The 27,189-nt window shown below is 40.0% G+C and overlaps 1 protein-coding gene across 5 annotated transcripts; it reads left to right on the top strand.

Annotated features, from left to right (window-relative positions):
* Positions 1 to 288: 288 nt before the first annotated feature.
* Positions 289 to 27,189, top strand: LOC102908692 (uncharacterized). 5 transcript variants are annotated; one of them, XM_076553241.1, is made up of 6 exons: positions 303 to 474; positions 17,691 to 17,826; positions 22,388 to 22,507; positions 22,855 to 22,981; positions 23,184 to 23,244; positions 24,386 to 27,189. In XM_076553241.1, the coding sequence occupies exons 4-6, from the start codon at positions 22,948 to 22,950 to the stop codon at positions 26,112 to 26,114; spliced, it is 1,824 nt and encodes a 607-aa protein (XP_076409356.1). In that variant the 5' UTR covers positions 303 to 474; positions 17,691 to 17,826; positions 22,388 to 22,507; positions 22,855 to 22,947; the 3' UTR covers positions 26,115 to 27,189. The 5 variants fall into 5 exon arrangements, with proteins under 5 accessions (XP_042118801.1, XP_042118799.1, XP_076409356.1 ...); XM_042262867.1 differs by lacking the exon at positions 22,388 to 22,507 and having other exon boundaries at positions 289 to 376; XM_042262865.2 differs by lacking the exon at positions 22,388 to 22,507 and having other exon boundaries at positions 301 to 422.

Raw genomic sequence — 27,189 nt, forward strand, 5'->3', positions numbered from 1 at the left:
TGATTAAAATGCTCTTGAGATACCCTATGTTCCTCTTGTGCAACACTGTCTTAAGATTAGCCTCCTTCTGAATTTACATACTTCCGTTTAAAACGGAATGCCTTGGCTTACATTAATGAGATATTTACTGTTGAATTTGCCACAAATCTCCAGTAAATCTGGCATAGGTCTGAGCTTCAGGTGGAAGCTAGAGACTGGGAATCCCTGCTCTATCCTTTCAGCTCACCAGGTCCTGTCACTCGGGCCTCACTAACCAATCAGAGCCTCCAGTTGAACTGCCAGTCAGATGGGAGGGTTCTTCCGGGCGCTAGGTTTATTTCCTCTGCTGATCTCCGCTGTCGGGCCAAGTGCGCTTGATCACAGAGTCGGCTTCGTGGTGAGCGAGGGGCTGCTGTCCAGGCTGGGAGGAGTGGTCGGCCATGGTGAGCGAGGGGCTGCTGTCCCCAGACTGGGAGGACCAGTCGGCTGAGCCGGGTGAGCCGTGTGAGCCAATGTAGTAGGACTTCCCATGGCTGAGTGGGAGGTCCTGGTGTAGTCCTGATCCGTCCTGCGTGGTCCTTGCAACTCCCAGGGCCAGCGCGGCAGCCTGTGAATACCTTCACTCTATGGGCTGTGTCTGTGCAGGGTATTGGGAGCGGCACTGTGCTTAGGAATGCCCTTATTGTGGACATCACCGTGAAAAGCTGGCACCTGTGGTGCTCATATTGCCACTATGGAAGGCAGATTTGCCAGACTCGGAGAGCCCTGGTCTCTCTAGTATCTTCCAGAAGTTCTGCACTTTTAACATGTAACATTTAGGTTTAGGATCCGTCCAGAGTGAATCACTGCTAAACTGTGATGTAGAAAAGTAGAATTAGGCTGGGCTGTGGTTAATCCCAGCACTCGGGAGGCAGAGGAAGGTGCGTCTCTGTGAGTTCCAGGACAGGCTCCACAAGCTACACAGAGAAACTCTGTCTCGAACCGCCCCCCCCTCCGCCCCGCCCCCAACTTCCCTCCAAAAACAAAACAAAAGAAAACAAAAAACAAGTAGAATTGATGGAACTGAATTAATGGTATAAGGATTTACCAATTCTTAGGAGACATTAAGTCACACTAAGTAGAATTTAGCAAAAGGAGGGCTGCCTTCCAAATACCCCAAAGACAACTAATATGGAAACCATGCCTGTTACAGATTAATGTGATAAAATGTATATGTTTGTTCACCAGGACTAACTGGGCGTTAAACTACAATTCTCATAACAAAGGAGATAGCCCTAAATTATAACCAGCCAATCCTACCCCCAACCCCACCACAACCCCCATCCCCCTGCATCTCCATTCTTTTTGAAACGTGGTTTTGAGTAAAAGTCTCCAATGTAAGATTGAGGTGGACTTGAACCCTGTCTGTAGCCCCACAGGGCATTGCCCTTGCTGTCCTCCTGACTAACCACCCTAAATTCTTGGATTACAGGCCTGTAGCACCACAGAGTTCTAAAATGACCAGTTTGAGTCACATAGTGGACTGTGCATTGCAGCGACAGGAATAGGATTTGTGTGTCTATTAATTCCTTCCATGTGAATGAAGACAAACAATTCATGGGTGTACAATTTAGGGAGCGTAGCTCGAACCACCGAGTACTCAAATTTTCACTTAGGGAACTCTCCTATGCAGATATGTGCAGTCCTGGTTGACACAGTTAAGTCATCTTAGAGGTTTGAGACAGATCATTGGCTGTAAATCTAGGTCAGTTTATAGCACTCAGCAGCTATTGGTATCAGTTATTGGTATCATTTTAAAAATTTCATTTTCTTTAAATGCATTACTGCTATAATCTCTGTTTGTTTGTTTCTTTTTTCTTTTTTCTTTTTTTTTTTTTTGAGACAGGGTTTCTCTGTGTAGTTTTGGTCCCTGTCCTGGAGCTCACTGTAGCCCAGGCTGGCCTTGAACTCACAGAGATTTGCCTGGCTTTGCCTCCCAAGTTCTGGGATCAAAGGCGTGTGCCACCACCGCCCAGCTTATTTGTTTATATTTTCCAATATTTCCCAGTCTTTAAGAATTTCATTTTGTTTTTTTCCCAACTCCTATTTATTTATTTACTGATATCAGTTTAAAGCAGTGGTTCTCAGCCTGGTGGGTGGTGGTCCCTTTGGGGGATCAAATGACCCTATCATAGTAGTGGCCTAAAACCATTGGAAAACATAGCTATTTGTATTACAGTTCATAACAGTAGCAAAATTACAGTTATGAAGTAGCAGTGAAGATAATTTTACCATTGAGAGGTGTTCACCACAACACGAGGAACTGTATTAAAGGGTCACAGCATTAGGAAGGTTGAGAACCACTGATTTAGATCAATGTCACCTCTTGTATAATATTAGAGGGACCAGCCTTAATATATTATACATCCCAGGGGCTCAGGAGAGAGAACTACTAACGGCGAAGACTATTTTCGGGAAATAGAATCTCAGCACACCGAGCTCTATAGTCCACTTGCTTTAATTCCTCTGGCATAACATCCTTTATACACAGCTTCAGTTTTGCTCTCATGCCTAGCTCCTTTCTTGCCTGATTTTTCTCTGTAATTATCCATTGCTCCCTCTAAGTTCTATCTTAACTCTGCCTCATCTAGGTACTTTTCAGCTGTTCTTACCCAGCTAGTACTTCACCATCTCGCTCTTCCTCATCTTCCATCTCGTTCCTCTAGTCCTCTCTTCTAGCCATTCAACCTAGTTCTTCCCCATCTCAGTTTGTTCCTTGCAAGTTCTTACCCGTCTAGTTCTTCCATTCTCTTTTCTCTTCTCTGTCCTGTCGTGCCCAGGGAGTCCTGGTATATATACACTTACAAACCGTAATCTCTTGGCAGTGCAAAGCCAGGCTACCAGGGTCAAATGGAGGGGTGATAAGAATCACAGAGAGGCAGTAACCGTTAATTATCATTTGCAACCCCAAAGGGAAGTGACCAATGGGGAATGAATTAACTAAAGGCTAAATTCAGGTAATATCTAAGAAGAGGGCTCTTATGTGCTCAACTATAACCTCAAACATGAATGGTAGAAAATGTTAAGAATCTATAAGTTGCTAGATCAATGGGAGAAAATAAAACTGCCTTCTTTTTTCCTGTGGCTCCTATCTATCCAAGCTATCTGCCGTTTTTTTTTCTGCAGGGTGGGGGAAAGTGTGCTCAGTTGCTAGGCAACCTGTGTACAGCTAGATGCCTTTGGTGATAGTTAAAGGGAGATCTGGAACTAGAGGTAAGGTTTGGGAAAGCAGGAAGTAAAGCTTAATTAGCACATCCGCCAGGCCTTCTCAAACAGGTAGCCTGGATGCTTAAGTCTTTTCTTAGAGAGTACAGAGATATCTCTGATAAGGTACTTTCCTTCAACTGGGGATGGACCTGGCCGGATGCTGCCAATGATGATAATTACAGGGAGGCTTGAACTGGGGTTCTGGCTGAGCATAGCTGTCAGCACAGAAAGTTATCTAAATATTCCTAGAAGTGGTTAGGTAAGGAGTTAGAGGTCTATAAAGTTAGTAAGGCTGTAAGAAAGGAGGGTCTGAGCTAAATTGTGTAAAGCTATTACTTAACATCCACCTGATCTAGGCGGTGTCTCCTTGTGGAATTTATCTCAAATCAGAAGACTTGCATGTGGACTGTTATTACTGCTAGTCCTTGAAAGTGGCCATGGGAGATATCTGATTCCAGAGAAAGCCTTTCCTGAGGCTGTTCTCCAAATACCTGGAATGTGTGTGTCCAGAGAGTGATCAGTCTACACTGTTAGCCCTTCTTAGGGAAAAGTCAATTGGGAAAACTGTGAAGGCACACATGATTTTCATAACAGAAGACAGCTGATATATAACAAGCCAAGTAACACCAAACGCTCCTTGGAATTTGACTTCCTCTGGAGGAATTCCCTGATCCCTCCAGGTAGTGACTTTGTCATAACCAGCTGAGTTCTTATGATGTATTCCTGCGGCCCACAGCAGTCACCTGTAGTTCAGAGTTGCCTTATAGGATGTAGTTGAGAATTGCTTTGAATCCCTAATCCTGCCTGTGCTGCCCAGGGATGGAAAGAGAGTCCTGTCACTCCTTCCAGGCTGGACTTTGGTCTGTGAGAAGGAGAAATAGACCAGTGAATGAGTGTCCCCCAAGTTCTCTAGATTTTATTGGGAACTTACAAATGAAGAGGGACCTGTGTACAAATTGAGTTGACTGACTCTAAATCAGGTGTAGTCACAGCACAGGAAGGGAGGGACAAGAAAGAGGGCAAAAGCTTTCCTGCTTTGACGGTAGTTGGCGTTAGCAATGAGTAGTGAGGTGATCAACTTTAGGTGATTGATAAATGTCCTGACTGGCCATGTCTTGGGTTCAAAGACCAGACAATCAGGAATCTGGATAAATAGCCAAACATTCATGGAAACAAATTACTGTAGTTACATTAGTTCCACCAAAATGGAAGAACTGGATAAAATGGTGTGGCCCTGACTGACATGACTGTGTTTTCAAGGTTTAAGATGTACAACCTGAGAACAGTGGTGTGAGTAGTACTTGGTGTGCTCTAATACACATTGATAGTCTGTGGAGCACATGGCCATAAAGCCTATTTTAAGTTTTTAATCATATTGTTTTGGGATTATAACTGTATCATTTCCACTGTCTCTTTCCTGCATCGAAGCCCTCCCATAGACCCTTCACTGTTTTCTAACCCATGGCCTCTTTTGCTTTAATAACAGTTACTGTTTGAGCGTGATGTGTGTTTGGCTGTAGGACTTCTCAGCTATGAAGCAAAGGGTTGGTTGTGTGGGACACTGAGTGTGTAATGGAATGTGCAACACAAAGGACCCTGTGCCTTGAAAGAGGAACAGGAAGTACTCTGGGAGAATGGAAGGTTCTACTAAACTACAAATTTCTCAGACTAGGGCCTTGGCTGACCATAGAGTAGAGGGGCAGAGCTGTGCTGTCTGAGTAATTTGATTTCTGCTCACCCAGGGGGGTTACTGCTAATGTCTAGAGCCCCAACTGGGTGGTCCTAGCTAATGAGGGACTCTAGAAGGCAGAAGCACCAGTTGGAGGTAGCTTACAGGTTTTTTTTTTTACCAGGATTCACCTGTTTCTGCTGTAGGGAGCTATAAGGAAGACCACAAGCCATAGCATGGTGATTGTGAGGGTCATTGTCCCCAGACCAGAAGGAGCAAGTTTCCTGAGCTCTCAGAGCTGCTGGGAGTATGATGGACTCTAAGTTAGACTGTGGTTTTGGTCCATGTGTTGACCTGGGCAGTGGCCCTTGACCTCTGAGTGTGGATTCCCTGGGGAGGGGAGGCTATGCTGCACTGGCATGGGAGGCTGAGATGCTGGTAATATCCATGTCTTGTGTGGACACCCAGCAACTGTTTGGGTGTGCAGAGGGAAGCCAGATTGGAAAACTGAAGGTCTGGTTTCTAGAAGTTTTGAATGTTGCATTCCACTTTCAGTTGTCTTATAAATGTTACAGATAGTTTAGAACCTGGTAGAAAGGAGGTGATGGGGATCATCCTTCAGCAATACATGATTAGAATACTTTTAACTTTCTGCTACTGTTGTGCTCGTTTCTCGAAACCCCCAGAGACCAGCAAGTAGTTGGTTTCCAATGCAAGCACATAAGGGTCCTTTTATTGTCAGGTTCAACCTGGGCTACCATCAGGCAGATGGAGGGAAATGTGGCGGCAGTGGTGAGCCCAGGTGTAGAGAGTTTTTATAGGAAAAAACTGCAAGCCAGAAATTGGCAACTTGGGATTGGGTAGAAGGGATATGGCGCAAGGTGATTTTTTGAAACTATTGATCTAGACTTTAAAACCATTGGGTTAGACTTTTGGTGGGGAACCACAACCTGTTGAACAGGATTATCTGGACTCTTCAGCAGGATGATTAGATATCTTCAAGGGCCATAAACCGCAGACAGAATGTCTGCAGGAGCATTCTGCTCTGTATCTGTTCGAGTTGTTATGGCACATTCCTGAGGTCCTTCCTGGAACTGAGTACAGCAGGTGGTCTAAGATGGTGGCCCTACCCTAAGATAGGGTCTGTATTGCCTTCGCACTACCAGCAGCCACAGTGGTGTGATTCAGAAAAGTTCAGTTCCAGTGCACAATAGGAGTTTCTGAGCTGCAGAGGTATCTCAGTTGTGCAGGGTGTTGGGCAGGGGATAGGGCAGATGCCATGTTGTGGATCATAATCCACGTGGCAGGAAGCAGACATTAAATTATTCTTGTACCTTGTTTTGTGACTGGACATCATTGGTGTTGCATTTGCCTGAAACAAAAGGGGTGCGTGAGGGACTGTAGAGTCATAGTAGGCTCTGGAGGAGATCACCACCATTTGCAGAGAGAGCTCTAGAGCATGGGCCTTTCTGTTTGGAAGAAATATCAGTAGCTGGAGGGTCAGAAACATAATAGTTTAAGGATCAGTTTTAGTTAATTTTGTGGGAGTTGTGAAGTCTGTGATTAGTACACTTGTGTACATATAGAATGATAGGTAGCTGGGTAACATTTGTCAAGATCACACTTTTCCTGGCTGAGTTTCCTTTGGACTTCAGATTAAAAGTTGACTGTACTTTCTTTCTTTTGTTCTTGGCTTGTTCTCTTCATCCCCTTTATTCCTTTACAAATATTATAAATATTCTTGATTATTGTAGCTCTCATGGTAAATACAGAAATCACATTTTGTCAATGTGTGTACTATTTTTTAGTAATCCCATTGAGCATTGTATTTCCACTTTGCATGTAGCTTTGGAATCAGCTTTTCTGTTATGAATTGTTAGACATTGTCATTGGATTGTATTAAGTTTATGGTGCAAATTAACCATATATATTAATATAGATTAATCATGTTTCCAAAGACCATTTATTTACTTCATTTATTTAGGTTTTGCTGGTGTTAATTTGTGGAAGGCTTAGATTATTGGATAAAAAGTATTATAGGTCTTGTTAGGCTGTTGATATTTCTTCCAAACAGAATGGCCCCATGCTCTAGAGCTTTCTTTGCAAATGGTGGTGATCTCCTCCAGAGCCTACTATGGCTCTACAGCCTTTCATGCACCCCTTTTATTTCAGCACATATTCTTTTTGGGCATGACTTGAGTTCAGATCCCAGCACCCAAGTTGGCGGTATAACCACCTGCTATTTCAGGTCCAGGGGATATACTATCCTCTGTTCTGGTGTGTCACCTGTACATTCATGAAAGACATTCTCCCAAACACACAAACATACACATAAAAACAGTGCTAAATTTGTTTTCAAAAGTTCTTGGACCTATAAAACAATTAGAGCAAAACAAGTTGCTTTAGATGCATAATACAAGTTGTACACTGTTTCTTTAAAAATCTGTTATCTTGCATTTGGTTTGGGAAAGTTTTTCTTTCCTCATTCTGATGCAGACTTATACCTAATCATCAATCATAGGAAAATGATCCTAATTTTTATCAGCAAAAAGGTAGGTATGCATCGATAGTATAACAAAAGTTATATTTTATTATGCTGATGGACATCACACAAATTTCACACTCTAAATTCCTAACTAAGATCCTAAGACTATTTCCCCAAGGCTGCCCACCTGTGTGATGTATCTTAGCTGAAGTTCAGGTCCAGTCTCTAACAGAAGTCTCTGATTCAAGGGTCAGGATTTGGGGAAAATGCTCTAGCTGCTGTTCAGATCAAGGTCATGTCATAGGATCTAGAGCATCCTCTGGTTACAAATTGTATCATTTCTACTTTTGGGTTGATGTAATCAGTTTGGTAGCTAGTATAAATCTAGCCTGTAATTTCAACAGTCTGGGACCTGATGTTCTATATTCTGGAAGGAACCAGTGTGTGATGTTTCTGGCTTGTATATCCAAAGGAATTGGGTGGTTTATTGTTTTCATCGTTATAGAGCATGGTATCATAGCTACAAAAATTCTTCCTCATTTGGCAAGCAGATTTTTTTTGTTATAAAGATGGGTTTCAGTATATCATTGATAATTAGTGCAGTCCATTGTTCCTTTGGTTTCATAATTTTCCTTAAAAATGTGTCTGTAGTTGTCAAGTTGTATATCTTCTAAGAGTGGTGTATGAAAAAGACTGGTAGGTCAGTTTGGTTACTCCATTGTCTCTTCCACCACTTAGACTTGTTTTATTGGTGGTGTATTAAACACTAAACTTTGTATAGTGGTGGTCCAGTTGAAGTTGGAGCCCTTGATGGACTGCAAAGTAATTTGAATGAACTTGCCCTCACAAGTCCAGTGTGAATTGGATGGTTGCATTGAGAGGTCATCCCATATGGAAGAGGTGACATTAGTCAGTACATTATTACTGTTTGCATCAGTTGGTTCCCATCCCAGAGAGTCTATTATGAGGGTTGAGGCCTTTTGTGGTGGTATATTGACCATGTCAGTACAAAATATGGCTGGCTGTGCTAAGGTATAATCTGAGTTCTGTAGAACATTAGGCAGGCATGAAATATCCAGGTGTCTGCATGGGTTCTCCTCAATGTGGCGAGGCTTTGATATCATAAGATATGAAGGGTTGTGGCAGTGGGTCAGTTAAGATCAATGGAAAATTACAATGTTGCATCTCTAATGCTGTAATTTACAGCCAGTCATCAATAGGAGGAAATGAATCATTTTCTGCCTTCCCTATCAAGTAGTTATTACATATGTTTGTCTTACCATAGTAGAGTAGGTTGGGAAAATCAGACACAAACACTACAGTCACAATTGGCCTCTTCAGTTGTGGTTTTAGTCTAAAATGAATTTGGGCATTTGAATCCATATGGTAGTAGTATTGTATTCCAAGAGAGAAAATGCTTTCCTAATGTTCTCCTATCAGTGTCTGGGTCAAAGGTACAGTTCTGCCAAATCATAGGTTCATATGGGTTTGTTGTGGTTGATGTTGATGTCTTCTCAGCCATGTAACCTGGCTCTTCATTCTGGTTCTAATCTGGATAATTGTATACATTTTCACTTGTGATCCTGATAGTTTCATTGTACTGGTAGCCAAATACAATGTTCATCTTCAGTATGTATGGCATGAAGAATAATGAGGGGAATTTTGTGTTTGCTGCTGTTTCCATGTCTGGCATCTCTAATCTTATTCTCCCTTGTTCTTCATTATAAGGCATAAGGATGGTTTAAGAGATATTTCTCCAGTGGAAGTGGTAGATGGCTGTTGCTGCTGTGATATTTCTTCAAATCAGTGTTAAATGTCATTCCACTGGGTTTCTTTCTTTAAAATTGTTGTTTTCAGTGTACTCCTGGTTTGGTGACTAGCTCTCAAACTTGGTGCAATATGGGCATTAGCCTTTCTCATTCACCTCAATAGCTATACCAAGCTGCATTGCCAATAATAGCTTCACAATGAACATGTTGAACATAGAATGCATTCTTAGTGTAGGTGAGTTTTAGGATGAAGTCTTCATGGTTCTAGTATTCTGGCAGAAATCCATCCAAGTGTAGTAGGGTAAGTCACCAATTTCATAGTTTTCTCTTGGTTTGTTTGTTATTGTAGCTGTTGGTATGGTGGTTGTTTCATTCATCATACCTGTTGCTATAGATATGGTTGTTGATGAGGGTGATGATGTCTCTGACTTTGTCCATCTCAGTGGTGTTCATGATGGTGAAATGAATGATAGTGTTGTTGAAGAGCCTGTGCTTGACTCACTGGGTAATCTTAAATTATAAAATCTACAGGAGGAGTCCCAGCAACAGTGCCCTGGGTGCCTTGGCCCAGCAGATTGATACTGTGACATTTTTTCATCTTGTGTTCTCTTTTAATTTTCATGGTAAAGTTTCTATGAGGCATAGGGTGTAATTTGTTATGACTCTACCTTGCCATGTTCTATTTCCCTCTCTGTCTGGACAGAAGGTATAATGCCCAGTTAGTACCAGTGCTTAGTAAAGTAATCCTAAGGCTTTTACTATCCCTATGAAAGTACAAATCATATATATTGGGTTAGCTACATTATGGTTGTAGATCATCTAATTTTCTGAGGTTCAGATTTCCCTTCTTGTCTTTGGTCCAGATTATATTGACTGTTCCAGGTGCCAAGACTTATGTCTCCTTTAAGTCTTAAGTATTTCTGTCTTGTAAACACATTTATAGGGAATTATTCTGCATGGTCCAGAAATATCTGGTTGTTGTCCAACCTTAAGTCTGATTTAATAGCTTCTTCTAAGGGAAAAGCTCTATTTGATCTTGTCTAGTATTTAACTAATAGCATGCACTTTTAATAGCCATTTTCAAGGGGTATCTTTGAGTTATAATAACTTGATTTTAAGCAGTGTATTCTATCTTTCTATGTTGCCAGCTGAAGTTGTGTTATATGCTAAGTGGAAGACCCACTATATATCTATAGTCTGGAACCACCTCAGAACTTTAGAACCTGTAAAATGTGTTCCTTGATCTGACTCAATAATTATTGGGCAGCCATATCAGGCTATCCAGCACCCAAGTATGTTATTTTGTTTCCAACTGGTGTGGTCTATGACTTTCTCTAGGTAATCTAAGCCCTGTGCTTATATCTACAAGGGTGCAGACATATAGGTTCCTGTGAATATTCAAGGGTCTAATGAAATCTATTTGTAGTTTATAATTAAATTGTTTAGGAGACCATGTTACAGATTGGACTTCATGTCTGGATCTAGTTTTAAGTGCTAGACAAAGTGACAGTCTCTAATTGCATGTATACAGGCTTTCCAGGTTCCTTCTATAAAACCATTGGAACAAAGCATGTGTGCCTACATATCCCACTGTTTTATATAATTTTAGGATTTCTTCTTTACTAATTAGGCTAACATTCTCAGGTTTCTTAATTTTCCAGTCTGTTTTTTTTTTTTAATAGTCATTCTCATAGGGTTGTTATGATTTAATTCAGTTCTCCACTTCACCTCATTTTTCAGCGTTAGGGGTAAACTTCCAAATTTACAAACCGTGTAGTGTACCGGCCTTTGATAATTTATTCTGAATTTGTTCCCTAGCAAGTTTTAGTATTCTCGTCTTAATTGAACATGATGCCAATTTGTCTGCTATTTCATTATTTTTAAATGCCTCTTTAGTCTTGCCTGGGTGCGTGTTTACATGAGTTACTTAAATTTTGATGTCTTTGCTGTGCATTGCTATTTCCTTGACGCCTCCCTTGACCAAATATCTTTGTCATTTATTTGCCAGTTAGTGGTTTTCCATTTTGATGACCATATCGCCATACCATTGCACACACACCATGAATCAGAAGACGCAGATTTTCCTTTTACCTTCCTTAGCTATTTGTGCTATAGCTTGCTATGGTGATATTTTATTTGTGCACCACAATAAAACTTATCTGGAGATCAGAGAACAGAGCCAGCCAGCAAATTAGACACAGAGGTCAGGCATGGTGGCACACACTTTTAATCCTATCATTCGGGAGGCAGAGATCCATCTCAATCTCTTTGAGTTCAAGGCCACACTGGGAACAGAGCCAGGTGTGGTGGCACACACCTTTAATCTCAGCACTTGAGATCTTTACTTGGGAAGGACACATGCCTTTAATCCCAGGAAGTAATATGGCAGGAAGCAGAAAGGTATATAAGGCATGAGGACCAGGAACTAGAGGCTTTTAAGCAGTTCAGCTAAGATCTTTCGGGTGAGGACTGAGAGGCTTTTAGTCTGAGAAAACAGGAACTTGCTCTCTTCAGACTTTCTGGAGGCTGAGGATTTCGTCTGAGGATTTGTGGAAACAGGGTCGGCTGAGGAGTTGGCAAGGTGAGGTTGGCTGGGGTTCGTTCTGCTTCTCTGATCTTTCAGCATTTACCCCAATATCTGGCTCCAGGTTTTTATTAATAAGACCTTTTGAGATTCATGTTACAACCAGCAGTGTTGCTATTACTTCAGTGTGTTGTGCTGATTTGGTGATTCCTTCCTCAGTACTAGCCATTCCTTCCCCTGGTCTATAAGCTTTCCACTTAGTTTTGGTTCCATCAGTGGTTCATGAGCCATCAGTAAACCATTTGTTAGCCAAATGCTCTGACCATTCTATTGGTCCCCACAGTCCAACAGGGTACTCTTTTGGGTGAGTGTTGAACATTTTAGGGATGGGGACTGTAGGCAACTGAGCTATTTGCTCATTGTGGGAAGGCACAGAGCCCTTTGCTTCCACATCCTGGTCATGAAGGAATTCAGATAGGTACCATGTCCACTGGATCTTGCTCTGTAGACCAGGGTGGCCTCGAACTCACAGAGCTCTGCCTGCCTCTGCCTCCTGAGTGCTAGGATTAAAGGTGTGCACCGCCATACTCAGCACATATCTGAAGATTTAACACTAACCTCCACAGTGACAGAAAAAAATGGGATGTTTGCTTTCCTTTCTCTGGGTTGCCTTTCTCAAAATACCAGTTTCCAGCTCCTTCCATTGTGTTGTGTATTCCAAAGTTTCATTATTCATTTATCAGTTGATGCAAACCTAGGTTGTTACCATTTCCTGGCTACTGTAAATATAATCACAATGAATTTAGATTAGTAGATGTCTCTAGAATAAGATATGGACTCCCATATATATATATACATATGAGTGGTACTGCTGGGTCATATGGTGTATCTAGAGTTAGCTTTTTCAGAAATCTCCATACTGATTTTTAAAATGGTCGCATCAGTTTCCATCCCCTTAAGCGGTAAAATGGAGTTCCCTTTTCCAAAAATCAATGCCAGAACTTGTCCTTATTTACTTGTTTTTTAATTTTAACCATTGTAACTAGGGTAAGATGAAATCAAGAGAAAAGTTGTAATTTGCATTTCCCTAATACCTAAGTATGTTGAACACTTTTAAGTGTTATGTCAGCCATTTGTATTTCATTTTCTGAGAATTCTTTATTCAGCTCTATGTCTCATGATTAACATTTAAAATTCTACTTTTAGTATGGTTTTGTGAGGGACAGCCACACTTAAGAATATATGTGAGTATTTATTAAAAACACATGTATTGTGCAATATATTTACTTTAAATCAAGGTCAGTTGGGGTTCCAAATAGACTCTGTCTCAAAACAGGAAAACAAATCAAAATTATATACACCTTTGTAAAATGTTTAGGTTTTTTTTTTTTTTGAGATGAGTCTTACTTGAGTTGACTATGTCAACCAGCATGCCCTTGAATTCATGCATATCAGCCTGCCTTTGCCTCCCAATGGCTGGGATTATTGGTTTGTGCTGGCATGCTCAGCAATATTCATTTTTGAAAATGATTGTATGGGCACCAGTCGCAGATCCCTGAAGTGACTTTTAACAGGTATTATATTGTCCTAATTTTCCAGTGCTCCTTTTCCTGTATGTTACTTCATTTTGTTCTTATTTTCTAGTGTGTGTGTGTGTGTGTATTGACTTTGTAGCACAGGTTTTAAAACTCAGTGACCTTCCTGTCTCTCTGTGTGGGGTCCTCATGTTAAAAGAATGCAACACCTTATGCAGCTTGAAAAATAAGTTTTATGGTGCAAGTTATCTATCTGTCTTTATTTATTTTACAAATTTAATTTTAGTTATTTTATGTGTACGTGTATTTTCCTGTATGTGTGTCTTTATACCCTATTCATGCATTGTGATCAGGGAGGCTAGGAAGTGGTGTCTGAATCTCTGGACCTAGAGTTACAGATAGTACTGAGCTTCCATGTGTACTGGGAATGGAACCTGCTCTGCAAGACTCGTTAGTGCTCTTAACTGCTAATGTTTTTCATCCCAAGTTTTCTGTTCTTGATAATGTTTCCTGTTCAAGGCAGCCTAGTCAGGGGGTAAGACACCTGTTGCTTATTAAAAAGTGGGATTCTCCTTCAGGTGAGAGAATTAGTCTCAGATAGGGATGGGCTCCCTAATTGTTTATCCAATACAATGTTGTTAGCCCTTAAACCATATACCTACAGCCAACAAAGATGGACTCAGAAGGTTGCATTCATATGTTTCAAGACACAGGAAGAAGTTAGAAGAAAAGTATTTTGGAAGGGATTGACGGAGGACAACAAAGGGGGAAAGTGGTATAATACCTTTTTATTATAAATGTATAGAAATAAAGTTTAAATAAAAAGAGGGGCTAGAGAGATCACTGAGCTATTCAGACCACTGGGTGTTGTTGCAGAGGACTCAGGTTCCATTTCCAGAACCCACATGGTAGCTAACCATTTGCTGTAACTCCCCTTCAGGGCATCTGCCACCTTATTCTGGCCTCTGTATGTAATATGTACAGACACATGCAGGCAAAACACATTATAACTAAAATAACTAAAGATTAAAAAAAAAAGAAAAGAATGGAATTCTCTAGAGTGATGTCACAGCCCTGAACCAGACAGTGGCCAGGGCTAATTAAAATGAACTCCTGCTGGTCCGCATGAGAGCAGCCATGGCCTTCCTCTGAGCCAGCCTTTTCATTGGTAAAAGCAGCCTTATTCTGAGGTTACAATATCTCAGCATAGCCATCCAACTCAAAAGAGCAACCACAGTGCTCCTAGGTGATTTTCCTTGATGTTTTCTATAGCTGTGTTCTCTGTCCTTTGTATTTGTGAGAATTATGGTATCAGTACATCTATCTTTTTTAAATGAAGCATACTTTCCAAAGCAGTCTAATTTCACAATGTCATTTACTTGATTTTCAGCTAATATCTTGTGGTATAAGATCAATATGCCAGAGGCATTTCTTTCTATCATTTTTGTAATTTTTATTTGTTCCTGTATGACTTTGAGGTAAGGTCTCAAAAGGTCTCTGTGTTTACTTTGTTACCATGTTCAGAAGTGGATTGTTCATTGAAACTGCTTAGGAATAAGTAGAACTGTACAGGAACATGTTCAGACTCCCTAAGCAAAATCCCCATGCTCTGCTTGCCTCCTGCAGGTAAGAAATCTCTCTCAGTTCTTCTGTCTTGGCTATCGTGATGGCTATTCTTGGTAGTCAAACTGACTACCACTGGGATTAACTAGAACCCAAAGAATTGGATACATCCCTGAGGGATTTTTTCTTAATTAAAGCATTTGAAATAGGAAAACCCTTCATTAATCTGGATATTTTGAGGTGATGAGATCCACCTGGTAAGGGCCAGCCTACATATGTAAAGAATATTGAAGAAGGAAGCACTTTCCCTTTGCTTGCTTGCTCTAGCTGTGCTGGGAACTTCATTTCTTTCCTGTCGTTAGAACCTGCTCCTCAGGACTTCTTGTGTATACTTGAAGACCAGCTCAGAATGATTGAGAATAAAACAGGGCTGGAGAGATGTCTCAGCAGTTAAAGGCTAGGCTCACAATAAAAAATATAAGAGGATAAAACAGACCTTCTCTAAAACCAGGGATATGCTTGGAAGATCTGGTAATGATCTGGGGCCAGGGCCTTTGTGGAGGGGTTGCTTCAGATCCTGAGAACCCAGTTCTTTCCACCACATGGGGGCTGTGGTTGTCAGTCCCAAGGGCGCTTTGGGTGTGATTAGTGGTGTTCTTGGGGTTCCCTGTGTCTCACTTGTGCAGCATTGTTTTCTTTGCCTTCTCCTGAGTTAGTTCCATTTTGTGACAGTTTCTGCTGACTTCATAGAAGCTCCATGTTTCCTTCCATTTTCCACTGGATGTAGTATACAAGATGCTATTCTTCTTAAGACCTTACTTGGCATGAGACATAGCTTGTGCAAGACTTCCCCAACCCTGCTTTTGTCTTTTCTGCCTTCTGTTTTTCCTATCTTTCTCATCTTCTGGCTCCTGTACCTCACAATTTTGTCACTGGTGTACTTAAGAAATAATTCTGGGAATATCTTTGCTGTGTGTGTCTCCCATCTGTCTGTGTGGCTAGACTTGCAGTCTCCTTTCCCTATTTAAATTATTCAGAGTGCAACTTGGAATCTGAATCTAAAAGGAAGATGGCAGCATACCTGGAATATAAAATCTGTTCTAGGTTGGTTCCTCTTTGAGCATTAGCCAAAGCTTAATGCATGCTATAATAAAAGACTTTTTAAATTAATCTTTTAATTGTGTGTAGCATGATTTCTCCTTTGGAAGTCATATTAATTGTAGAACACTTCCAGCTTTTTAGAAAAATGTTTCTGAGATAGGCTTTCCTGTGTTGACTCAGGTGGACTTGATCCCAGTCTGTTGTTCCCCAGGGCAATTACCTTACAGTCCTCTTGATTAAACCAACTAAATTCTTAAATTTAATGGCTGTATCCTTACAGAGTTTAAAATTATCTATTTTAGTCATGTAGTTAGCTATCCATTTGACAATGGTTGAGATTAGCAATGTGGAGTCAGGCAATCAATTTTAGATGACCCGTCAGTGTCCTGACTTGTCGTTTCTTAGGGTCCAGAGATAAGGGCAATCTGGATAGAGGACTGATCTTATCATGAAACCAAATTGCTGTAGTTATACTAGTTCAACCAGAATAGAAGATCTGGGTAAAACGGTGTGGCCCTGCCTAACTGGACTATTTTCCTGGTTTAAGATGTTCAGCCTGAGAGAAAAGGTGTGAGTACTCCTTGGTGGAGTACAAATCCCATACAAATCCCTAATCTCTAGAGCACATGGCCATAAAGCCTGTTTGAACTCTTCAAAATAATTCTTTGAGATTATAACTACATCATGTCCACAGACTCTTTCCTGCTTGCAAGTCCTACCATTGACCCCTCACTATTTTCTAATTTGTGGCCTCCTTTTCCTTTAAAAACAGTAGCAACAGTTGCCATTTGGCATATGTTTGGTTGTAGGAGTTCCTGGCTCAGAAGCAAAGGGTTGAATGCACTGGACATTGAGTGTGTGATGGAATGTTCACACAAAGGACCATGTGTCTTGGAAGAGGAACAGGAAGTGCTCTGGGAGACTGGAAGAATGTCTGCTAAAATACTAGAGACCTGTCTCCTGGGGTGGAAGGGCAAAGCTGGGAAGACCTTTGCTGTCTGAGCCATTTGATCTCTGATGCTAATGTCCTGAGGCTTAGATGGGTGGCTCTAGCTAATGTGGAACCCTTGGAAGGCTTAGTAATCAAGAGTACCAGTGGTGAGTAGCTCTAGATTCTTTCTAGGGATCATCTCTAATGGAGCTGTAGGGAGTTGTGATGGATTCCACAAGCCATGCCTTTGTGAGTGTGAGGGTCATTGTCTTCACTGTCACAGAGCAGGAAGAGCAGTTCTTCTGAACTGCAGAGGTTTCTCAGGTATACATGGTGTTGGGTGGGTGGAAGAGGCAGATTCCATATCTTGTGCCATAGTCCACACATAGGAAATTGAAAATTTAATTATTCTTCTACATTGTTTTCTGTGTGGACATCAGTGGGGCTAAAACAACAAGGGGACATGACAGTTGGCAGAGCCATAGCAGATTACCTTAATTTGCAGAGAGAGCTCTACAGCATGGAGCCTGTCAGGAAGAAATATCTGTAGCTGGGGGTTCAGAAACATAACAGTTTAAGGGTCATTTTGAGATAATTTTGTGGGAGTTGTAAAGTCCGTGTTTAATTTCTAAACACATAAAATCATAGATAGTTGGGTAACATTGGCCAAGAGTGATTAAGCAAAGTGATTCCTAGTCTAACTTCATAGAGAACCTGCTACAACTCTGGTCTAAGCTTGGCAGGATCCATCCCAATTAAGAAGCCAAATTTTGGGGGGTCACCCATGTTGTACTGGTTGGGGAAACAAGAAAGATGCAAAATTTAAAGGTCATGGATTCTTCCACTCTGGTTCTAGTTCAGCCCTGTTGCACCCATCCTGTTTTGCAGAGTCAGAAACCCAGTGAGAAGACTGTGAGAGTTCATTGCATGAAGTTATGAAGATGAAGCCTGTGTTGTATTTTGAGACCATTGGATGTTGAGCGACCCAAGCTATAAGACATCTGCCATGGACCCCTGCATACAGGTAGTGGAAATAGCAAAGGAGAGACATATATATATATAAAGTTGCATGGATAGAGGTATCTGAGCCCTTTGAGAATTAAGCCCCACATGTCTGAGACAGAGCTACATAATTTGATGGTTTCCCTTCTGAGTTTTAGTCTTGCCTTGCTACAACATTCCCTCATTGTGTCCACATTCCTCTCTTTGTTAATTTATTCGTCTCTCATATAGCCCTTCCTGACTTCAGTTCCCCTCCTTCTGTACCTCCCAGCCCCCTCCTTTGCTCCCTTCTCTCCCAGATCCCCTCCTCCCCGGTTTCCCTTCATAGAAGTGCAGCTCTCCCTGGAATATCAAGGAAATTTGGCATAACAAGTTACGGTAAATCTAGGCACAAGGCTTCATATCGAGGCTGAACGAGGCAACCCAGAGGGAGAAAAAGGTTCCCAAGAGCAGGCAAAAGAGTGAACACTCCCCAGCTGTCAGGAGTCCTACAAAGATACCAATTATTCAACCATAATACATATGCAGAGGACTTGGTGCAGACCCATGCAGGATCCATGAATGCTGCTTCTGTCTCTGTGATCCCCTATGAACCTAGATTATTTGATTCTGTGGGCTGTCTTCTCTTGTCCTCATTTAGGTTAGGAAATTTTTTTTTCTATGATTTTTTTTTTGAAAATATTTTATGGGCATAAGTACTGGGATCTTTTTCTATTCCTATTGTTCCTAGGTTTGATCTTATAGTGTTCTGGATTTCCTGGATGTTATGTTTCGGGAATTTTTTTAGATTTAAAATTTTCTTTGACCAATATGTCCATTTCTTCTATCATATCTTCAATGCCAGAGATTGTCTTTTCCTTCGCTTCTATTCTTTTGGTGAAGCTCACCTCTATAGTTCCTGTTTGCTTACCTACATTTTTCATTTCCAGAATTTCTTTGGTTTGTACTTTTTTTGCTCCTATTTTCATTTTTTTTTGTTCATTTCCTTCAACTGATTTCTTTTCCATGGCTTTCTTTTAGGGATTTATTCATTTTCTCCAATATTTTGTTTATATTTTCCTTGCTATCTTTAAGGGATTTACCCATTTCCCCTTTAAGGAACTCTATCATCGTTATAAAGTTTGTTTTAAGGTCTTTTACTTTTGCTTCAGCTGTGTTAGAATATTCAGGTCTTGCTGTAGTAGGATTGCTGGGCTCTGGTGGTGACATATTGCCCTGGTTGTTGTTGATTATATATATATATATAAATTTATTTATTATGTATACAATGTTCTGTCTGCACACATCTCTGCAGGCCAGAAGAGGGCACCAGATCTCATTACAGATGGTTGTGAGCCACCATGTGGTTGCTGGGAATTGAACTCAGAACCTCTGGAAGAACAGCCAGTGCTCTTAACCTCTGAGCCATCTCTCCAGCCCTGTTGATTATATTCTTAAGCTAGCATCTAGGTATCTGGGTTTGGGGGTGGATCTAGGTGCTAATTTCCCAGCTTGTCATTGTTGAATGTGTGTTTTCTTCCTTGGTTCATATCTGCTTTCTGGTCTTCAGGTCTTCTGGTCTATGTGGTCTATGGTTGAACAGCAGCAGTTCCTTCCCCATATCCAAGTCGGAGGTTCAAAATCTGGTGGCAAATGTGGCCTCTGTTCCAGCATAGAGTCTTTGCCAAAGTTGGGAGCTGAGAAAAGATGAAGTGGGGGCATTGGGGATCGTGTGGGAGGCACCAAGAAAGTGTGGGAAGTTGTTGGGCGGTGGCTTACATGGAATCCTGGCAGCCTGTATGTCCTTTGTTTACTACTACATCATCCTGACCAAGGCCTCCCCCTCCCTCTATTCTTCCCAGATTTCTGCCCCACCTCCTCACACCTCCCCGCCCCATCCACTGTTACTCTCTTTCTCTTTAGAAAACAGTAGGCCTCCTAGGGATATAACCAAACACACCATAACAGGATGTGATAAGATTAGACACAAACCCTCATTTCCAGGCTGGATTAGGCAACCCAGTAGGAAGAAAAAGGTACCAGAGCAGGCAAAGGATTTAGAGACACTCCTACTGTTGGGAATCACACAAACACCCAAGCCAAACAACCACAGCTTATATGCAGAGCACCTGGCACAGACCCATGTATGCTCCATGATTGCCACTTCAGTCTCTGTGAACCCCTATGATCCTTGCTTGATTCTGTAGCCTTTGTTCTTCTGGTATCCTTAATGTCCCTGCCTTCTATATTCCTCACCCCTTTTCTTCCATGGAGTTCTCTGGGGGACCACCCCTCACCCCCACATTTCTCCAGAGTACTCTTGGGTAGGAGAGTAGTAAATGTTAGATAGAAGGACAGAGGGGAGAGAGACAGATAGAAAATATAGGATAGACTCAGGAGAGCCTGGATCCTAACCCATTGGGCCTCAACTGTCTCTGCTCTGGGGTTTTTAAAGAAATGCTAAGGAGTAGAGCAAAAGACCTCCCCCCATCACAGCCAAGTGCAGACCATCTCAGACACCTGCACTCAGGCCTGTGGTCTAGTTATCCTCTCTATGCAGACCTGCTGGGTAAAGCCCAGATGTGCTCCAACAGGGTTCCCAGAGCTCTACCTAGTGTTTGGATGAACATCCTCTACATCTGCTCCAATCAGCTGCTGGAGAATTCGTCTCTAATTACAGTTGGGCTAGACACAAATTTATGATTTTAATGCAAAATATGGTTAATCATTTCATTGGCTTTTTTCTTTAATTTTGTTTTGAATAGTTGTATTTTATTCTGCCCTAATTCTCTCAGTCATTCAACTCCTGGTTCTTGCTCATCCAGGCAGTGCAAGGCATGGTCTCCCTCTTGTGGCATAGGCCTCAAGTTAGACCAGTCATTGACATGGTCTAACCAGTCACCATTACCCAAACAGATCTTGCAGACAATAGAAGTGTGAGTTGAAGGATTGTATTTTGGCTGGATTGGTGTCTTAGTCCCATCACTGGGAGCCTTATGTGGTTACAGAAGATGGCCAGTTCAGGTTCCACATTCTCAATTACTTAGAGTACTCACTAGGGTCACACTCATAGGTTCTAGGAAGTTTCCACTGCACTAAATTTTTGTATCCACCCTTAAACCCCCTCCCCTCATCCCAGTCATCTCTCTCTGTATTCCTTATCTCCATCCCTCTTTTACTCACCTGATCATTCATGTTCCCATCCACACCTGCCCCTAGTCAACCTGCAAAATATATTCTGTTTCCTCTTTCCAGGGAGATCCATGAATCTTCCCTATAGCCATCTTAGTTACTTAGCCTCTCTGGGTCTGTGCTTGTACTGTGATTATTCTTTACTTAGCACTAATATCCATTTATAAGTGAGTACATATCACATTTGTCTATGTGGCTTTGTGTTGCTTCACTCAGGATAACAACTAACTCAAGAAACTAGACATCAACAAACCAAATAATCCAATTAATATGGGGTACAAATCTAAACAGAGAATTGTCAATAGAGGAATCTAAAATGGTTGAGAAACACTTAAAGAAATTTTCAACATTGTTAGTCATCAAGAAAATGCAAATCAAAGCCACTTTGAGATTTTATCTTACACTCGTTAGAATGGCTATGATCAATACTTCAAGTGACAGCTCATGCTGGCAAGTATGTGGAGCAAGGGGAACACTCCTCCATTGCTAGTTGGAGTGCACACTTGTATAGCCCCTGTGGAAATCAATATGGCAGTTCTTCAAAAAATTGGGAATCTATCTACTTCAAGACCCAAATGCCTCTCTTGGACATATCCCCAAAAGACACTCCTCCATTGTAGCACAAGCACACTTGCTCTACTGTGTTCATGTCGGCTTTACTCATAATAGCCAGAACCTGCTGGGTATATAAGAGATTGTGTTGATTGAAGATTGATGTGGAACACCTCCTCTACTGATGGTGGCAATGTCCCTAAACAAGTGGGCCGGGGCTGGATAAGATACCTATCTGAGCATGAGATAGTGATGAAGCAAGAGAGAAAGTGAGGAGACAATGTTTGTCAGTGGGTTTTGCCATCAGTTGCTAGCTTGAGTTTCTATACTCTACTCCCAAAATTATAAACTGTGATTTGATAGAATCAGCCAAATAAACCTGTTCATTACCAGAGATGCTGTTCATTACAGAGGATTTAATCTCTCCTGTCCCATGTTGTTGATTTATGATCAACAGTTGCATTGCTATTATTTTCATTTGTCTATTTGTAGCTCCTTAAACATGCATCTCCTTTAGTAAGATTTTTTTTTTTAAAGATTTATTTATTTATCATGTATACAGCATGTATGACTGCAGGCCAGAAGAGGGCACCAGATCTCATTACAGATGGTTGTGAGCCACCATGTAGTTGCTGGGAATTGAACTCAGGACCTCTAGAAGAGCAGTCAGTGCTCTTAACCTCTGAGCCATCTCTCCAGCCCTAGTAAGATCTTCTTAATGTTACATTATAAACTGGTTTATAAACACTTCAGGTTTCTAAAAGATGAGTACAGAACTGGAATAAATACATAACTCTTTCTAGGAACTTCAATTAAAACATTTGAGTACTTTTTATTTTTATTTTTTATTTTTTTTGTAGCAGAGACAGGTTCTTATTAATATGTATGCCTGGTTGTCTTGGAACTCATTACATTGACCAGGCTGAAATCCAACTCAATTAAATTCACCTGCCTCTGCCTCCTGAGTGCCAGCATTGAAGGTATGAACCAGTACACCCATCTTGCCCATCTTTTTTTGTACTTAGTAGTTGTTCATAAAATTTCTTTGATGTATACTCAGTATCACTGATCTGTTTGCTTGTCTCTCTCTGTCTGTTAATTGGCATTTCGCTTTCAAGTCTATATCCTATTCATAGGGTGCAGAGATGATAGAGGTGAACCTATTCAGCTACCTCCTAAAGGAATTTGATGATTGCATTACAATTTCTGTGTTATGGAATAAGTGTGGGAAGCACCAGAATTCTATGAATATATTGTCAAAGAAGTATACATTTACTATATTGTCATTTTCACACTTTCTCTTTTATGCATGTATGGGATATTTTAGAATACAGTAACCTATGATGATGTGCATATAGATTTCACTTGGGAAGAGTGGACTTTGCTAGATCCCTCCCAGAGGAATCTCTACAAAGATGTGATGGTGGAGACTTACACTAACCTCACTGCTGTAGGTAAGACTGAATTTTCCTTCACATTTTAAAATAAGGGGATAACTGCTTCTTGGTTATTAATGCACTTCTGTAGTTTTGGCTGAGAAAGAGGAAGAATGAGCTGAATAAATCAGGCATGGTTCTAAGGTTCACTTAACACAGTAACTTAAATATTGCACAGTTTCTTATAATATGCCTTTCATTTTCTGATACTATATTTTAGGCTACAGTTGGGAAGACCATAATATGGAAGAACATTGTCAAAGTTCTCAAAGACAGAGAAGGTAATTTTCATGTGCAAGGTGATACAAATGTGCCTCTGAAGAAATTTTGATGTGCCCTGGAAGTTTTAAAAGAAACAACAGTGTAATTAAGCACAGCTTTAAGAGTATTGATGATTACTAAATTCTCACAAAACTTTATACATCAATGTAAGGTAGCTGATTTGTGTTTGCAAAGTATTCTTCTAAGAAAGAAGACAGGAAAATAATGCCGTAATATATATCATCTTTTGGATCATAGCCCTGTGAGAGCTATACTGTAGAACTGCCAATCCACTTAGTTTCATACCACTCAGATACTGCAAAATGTACACATGTTGAATAGGTGATAAGTTTATATCCAAGACCTTCTAATAGTCAAATTGTCCATAGTAAAGTTGGTGTTTTATATACTTGTGTACTTGTACTCACTTTGCTAAGTTAAGCTAAAGAGACAGCTTATGAGGGTTAGAAGGTTGTTGTGGAGAAACCTTTAACCCAATACCAAATGTCTCCTATGACTAGAAAGTCAAACTATGTGAATGCAATGTGGAAACCATTTATTTGTTACTCTTTCTTTTATGAATATACCATATGTCACTCTGGATACAAAGCATGTTAGCATAGGGATATGGGAAGGAGCAATGTTCCTCTCTCTCTCCCAAAACAATTAGAAGATATGTAGTAGTCCCCACTTTGAATAGACTTGTTGAATGTGATACAAGTTTACAATTAATTGGTTTTCTGATATAATTGGGAATGTATCAACAAACTCAAACTTCAGAGAAGCCCTATGAGTACTAAGAATGTGCAAATAGTTCTGTTTGTCTGGTTCACTTTGCAAATGTAGTATGACTCATAGTCTAGAAAATTTACGAATCCATTAACTGTGGTAAAGAGTTGAGTTCTTTTAGTTCTCTTGTAATATGGGAAAAAATTCGTATAGAAAAAAGATGGTATAAGTGTGAGCCATATAATAGAGACTCTTTCCATCACAGGTATTCTTAATGAAGGGGAATACATGAATGTGAGCAAAGTAATAAAAACTAAGTTCTGATTCCTCTTTATAATTAGACAAAATTGTAAAATTAATTAATATTGATAAAATGGTTCCTCACTGTAATGATTATAGTAAAAGTTTACCATGTGCCAATTATCCTTGCAGGTACAAAAGAAGTAATACTGGAGAGAAGCCCTGTGAATATACTCAATGTGTTAAGTCCGTTGCATATCACAGTAGTCTCCAAATACACAAAGGAACACATACTGAAGAAAAACCTTATGAATGTAATCAGTGTGGTAAAGCCTTTGCACATCATAGTCATCTTCAGATACATAAAAGAACACATACTAGAGAGAAACCTTATGAATGTAATCAATGTGGTAATGCCTTTGCATTTCATAGTCTTCTTCAAATACATAGGAGAAAACATGCTGGAGAGACACCCCACAAATGTAATCAATGGATTAAAGCCTTTTCACAACACAGTTATTTCCAGATACATAAAAGAACACATACTGTAGAAAAACCCTATGAATGTAATCCGTGTGGTAAAGCCTTTGCATATCAGAATATTTTTCAAGAGCATGAAATATTTCATATTGAAGCAAAACTCTATGAAGGTATTCAGTATGGTGAATCTTTTGCACATCATAGTCATCTCAAAATATGTAAAGAAACACATACTGGAAAGAAACCCTATGAATGTAACCAATTTAGTAAAGTCTTTGCACATTGTAGTCATCTTCAAACACATAGTGGAGAGAAACCTTATGAATGTAATCAATGTGGTAAAACCTTTGCAAGAGACAGTCATCTTCAAATACATAAAAGAACACATACTAGAGAGAAACCTTATGAATGTGATCAATGTGGTAAAACCTTTGTACATCACACTTATCTTCAAATACATAAAAGAACACATACTGGAGAGAAACCTTATGAATGTAATCAATGTGGTAAAACCTTTGCATATCAAAATATTCTTCGAAGGCATGAAAGAATTCATACTGAAGTGAGACCACATGAAGGTATTCAATATTGTGAAGCTTTTGCTCATCACAGTCATCTCAGAATACATAAAAAAACATATACTAGAAAGAAACCCTATGAATGTAATCAATGTGGTAAAGCCTTTGCACGTCGTGTTCATCTTCAAACACATGAAAGATCACATAGTGGAGAGAAACCTTATGAATGTGATCAATGTGGTAAAACCTTTGCAAATGACTATCATCTTCGAATACATAAAAGAATACATACTGGAGAAAAACCTTATGAATGTGATCAGTGTAGTAAAACCTTTGCACGTCATAGTCATCTTCAAATACATAAAAGAACACATACTGGAGAGAAACCCTACAAATGTAATCAGTGTGATAAATCCTATTCACAACACAGTTATCTCCAAATACATGAAAGAACACATACTGGAGAGAAACCTTATGAATGTATTCAATGTGGTAAAGCCTTTGTAAGTCAGCGTAGACTCCAAATACATAAAAGAATGCATACTGGTGAGAAACCCTATGAATGTAAGCAGTGTGATAAAGCCTTTTCCTGTCACAGTAATTTTCAAAGGCATAAAAAAATACATACTAGAGAAAAGTCCTATCAATGTAATCAATGTGGTAAAGCTTTTGTACATTGCAGTAGTCTCCAAATACATAAAAGAACACATAGTGGTGAGAAACCCTATGAATGCAATCAATGTGGTAAGGCCTTTGCATGTCATAGTCATCTTCGAATACATAAAAGAACACATACTGGAGAGAAACCTTATGAATGTAAATATTGTGGGAAAGCTTTTGTAAGTCACAGTAATCTTCAAAGACATGAAAGAGTTCATACTGGAGAAAACAATATTTCTATTGTTTTCAGCATCATGAAATAATTCTTATTGGAGAGAAACCCTGTGAACACTAACAATGTGGTAAAGCCTTTGCATATCATAGTTATCTCTGAAGGCAGAAAATGAGACATACTAGAGAAATCTTATGAATGTACTCATTGTGGTAAAGTCTTTGAATGTCATAGTCATCGTCAAATACCTAAGAGAATAAATACCAGACAGAAAGCCTACAAATGTAATCAATATGCTTTTCACAATATTGTTATTTCCAAATACATAAAATAACACATACTGGGGAGGAACTCTATGAATAGAAGCAGTGTAGTAAAGCCTTTGCATGTGACAGTAGTCTCCGAATACATAAAAGAAAACATTACTGAGAAGAAACCCTTTGAATGTAAGGTAAGCAGTACAACCTTTGTATGTGTAAGTAGTCCTTGAAGTCATGAGAAAAAAAATCATATGCAGAGAAACCCTATTAATAGTCAGTGTGTTTAAATTTTGCACTTCATGGTAGTCTTTCTGTTACATGAAGCAATTCCTGGTTAAAAACAAAAAAAACTATAAGCCTTTAGATGCCTAACACCTGTTACAGAAATGAATGCAGGAATGAAGAAAAACATTGTTTTAATTTTAATTATGTGATGTCTGTGTATCTTATGTGGGGATGTGCATGTAAATGCTGGTTCCCAAGAAGTTTAGACCCATGGACATTCTTGTAGCAGGAATTACAGGAAGTCATCAAAAACCTGACCTTGGTCCCTGGAATGAACTTTGTCATTGCTTGGCCATATCTCTATTCCTGTAAATATTTTAAAGCTTCATATATCATCTTGATGGTAGGAAATATGAAAGAACTTGTATAAGAGAAATCCTATTCATGTAAATAATTTGGTAAAGACTTTAGGCATCACAGTTGTCTCTAGTTTATAGAAAAAAAATTGTTTCATCTCTTTTTCATCATAGACATGAAGCAAGTAAGTTATTTACCATGTTTACCCAAGACTGTGGAGATCCCTACATTGTAGTTTCTATTTTGAAACATTTGAAAACATTGATATTAAAGTTTGCTTTATGAGTGACAAATCTATTTAATAAAGTTTATATTTCTTCTGTG

This window comes from Peromyscus maniculatus, chromosome 17 (genome assembly GCF_049852395.1).
Source record: "Peromyscus maniculatus bairdii isolate BWxNUB_F1_BW_parent chromosome 17, HU_Pman_BW_mat_3.1, whole genome shotgun sequence".
NCBI lineage: Eukaryota > Metazoa > Chordata > Mammalia > Rodentia > Cricetidae > Peromyscus > Peromyscus maniculatus.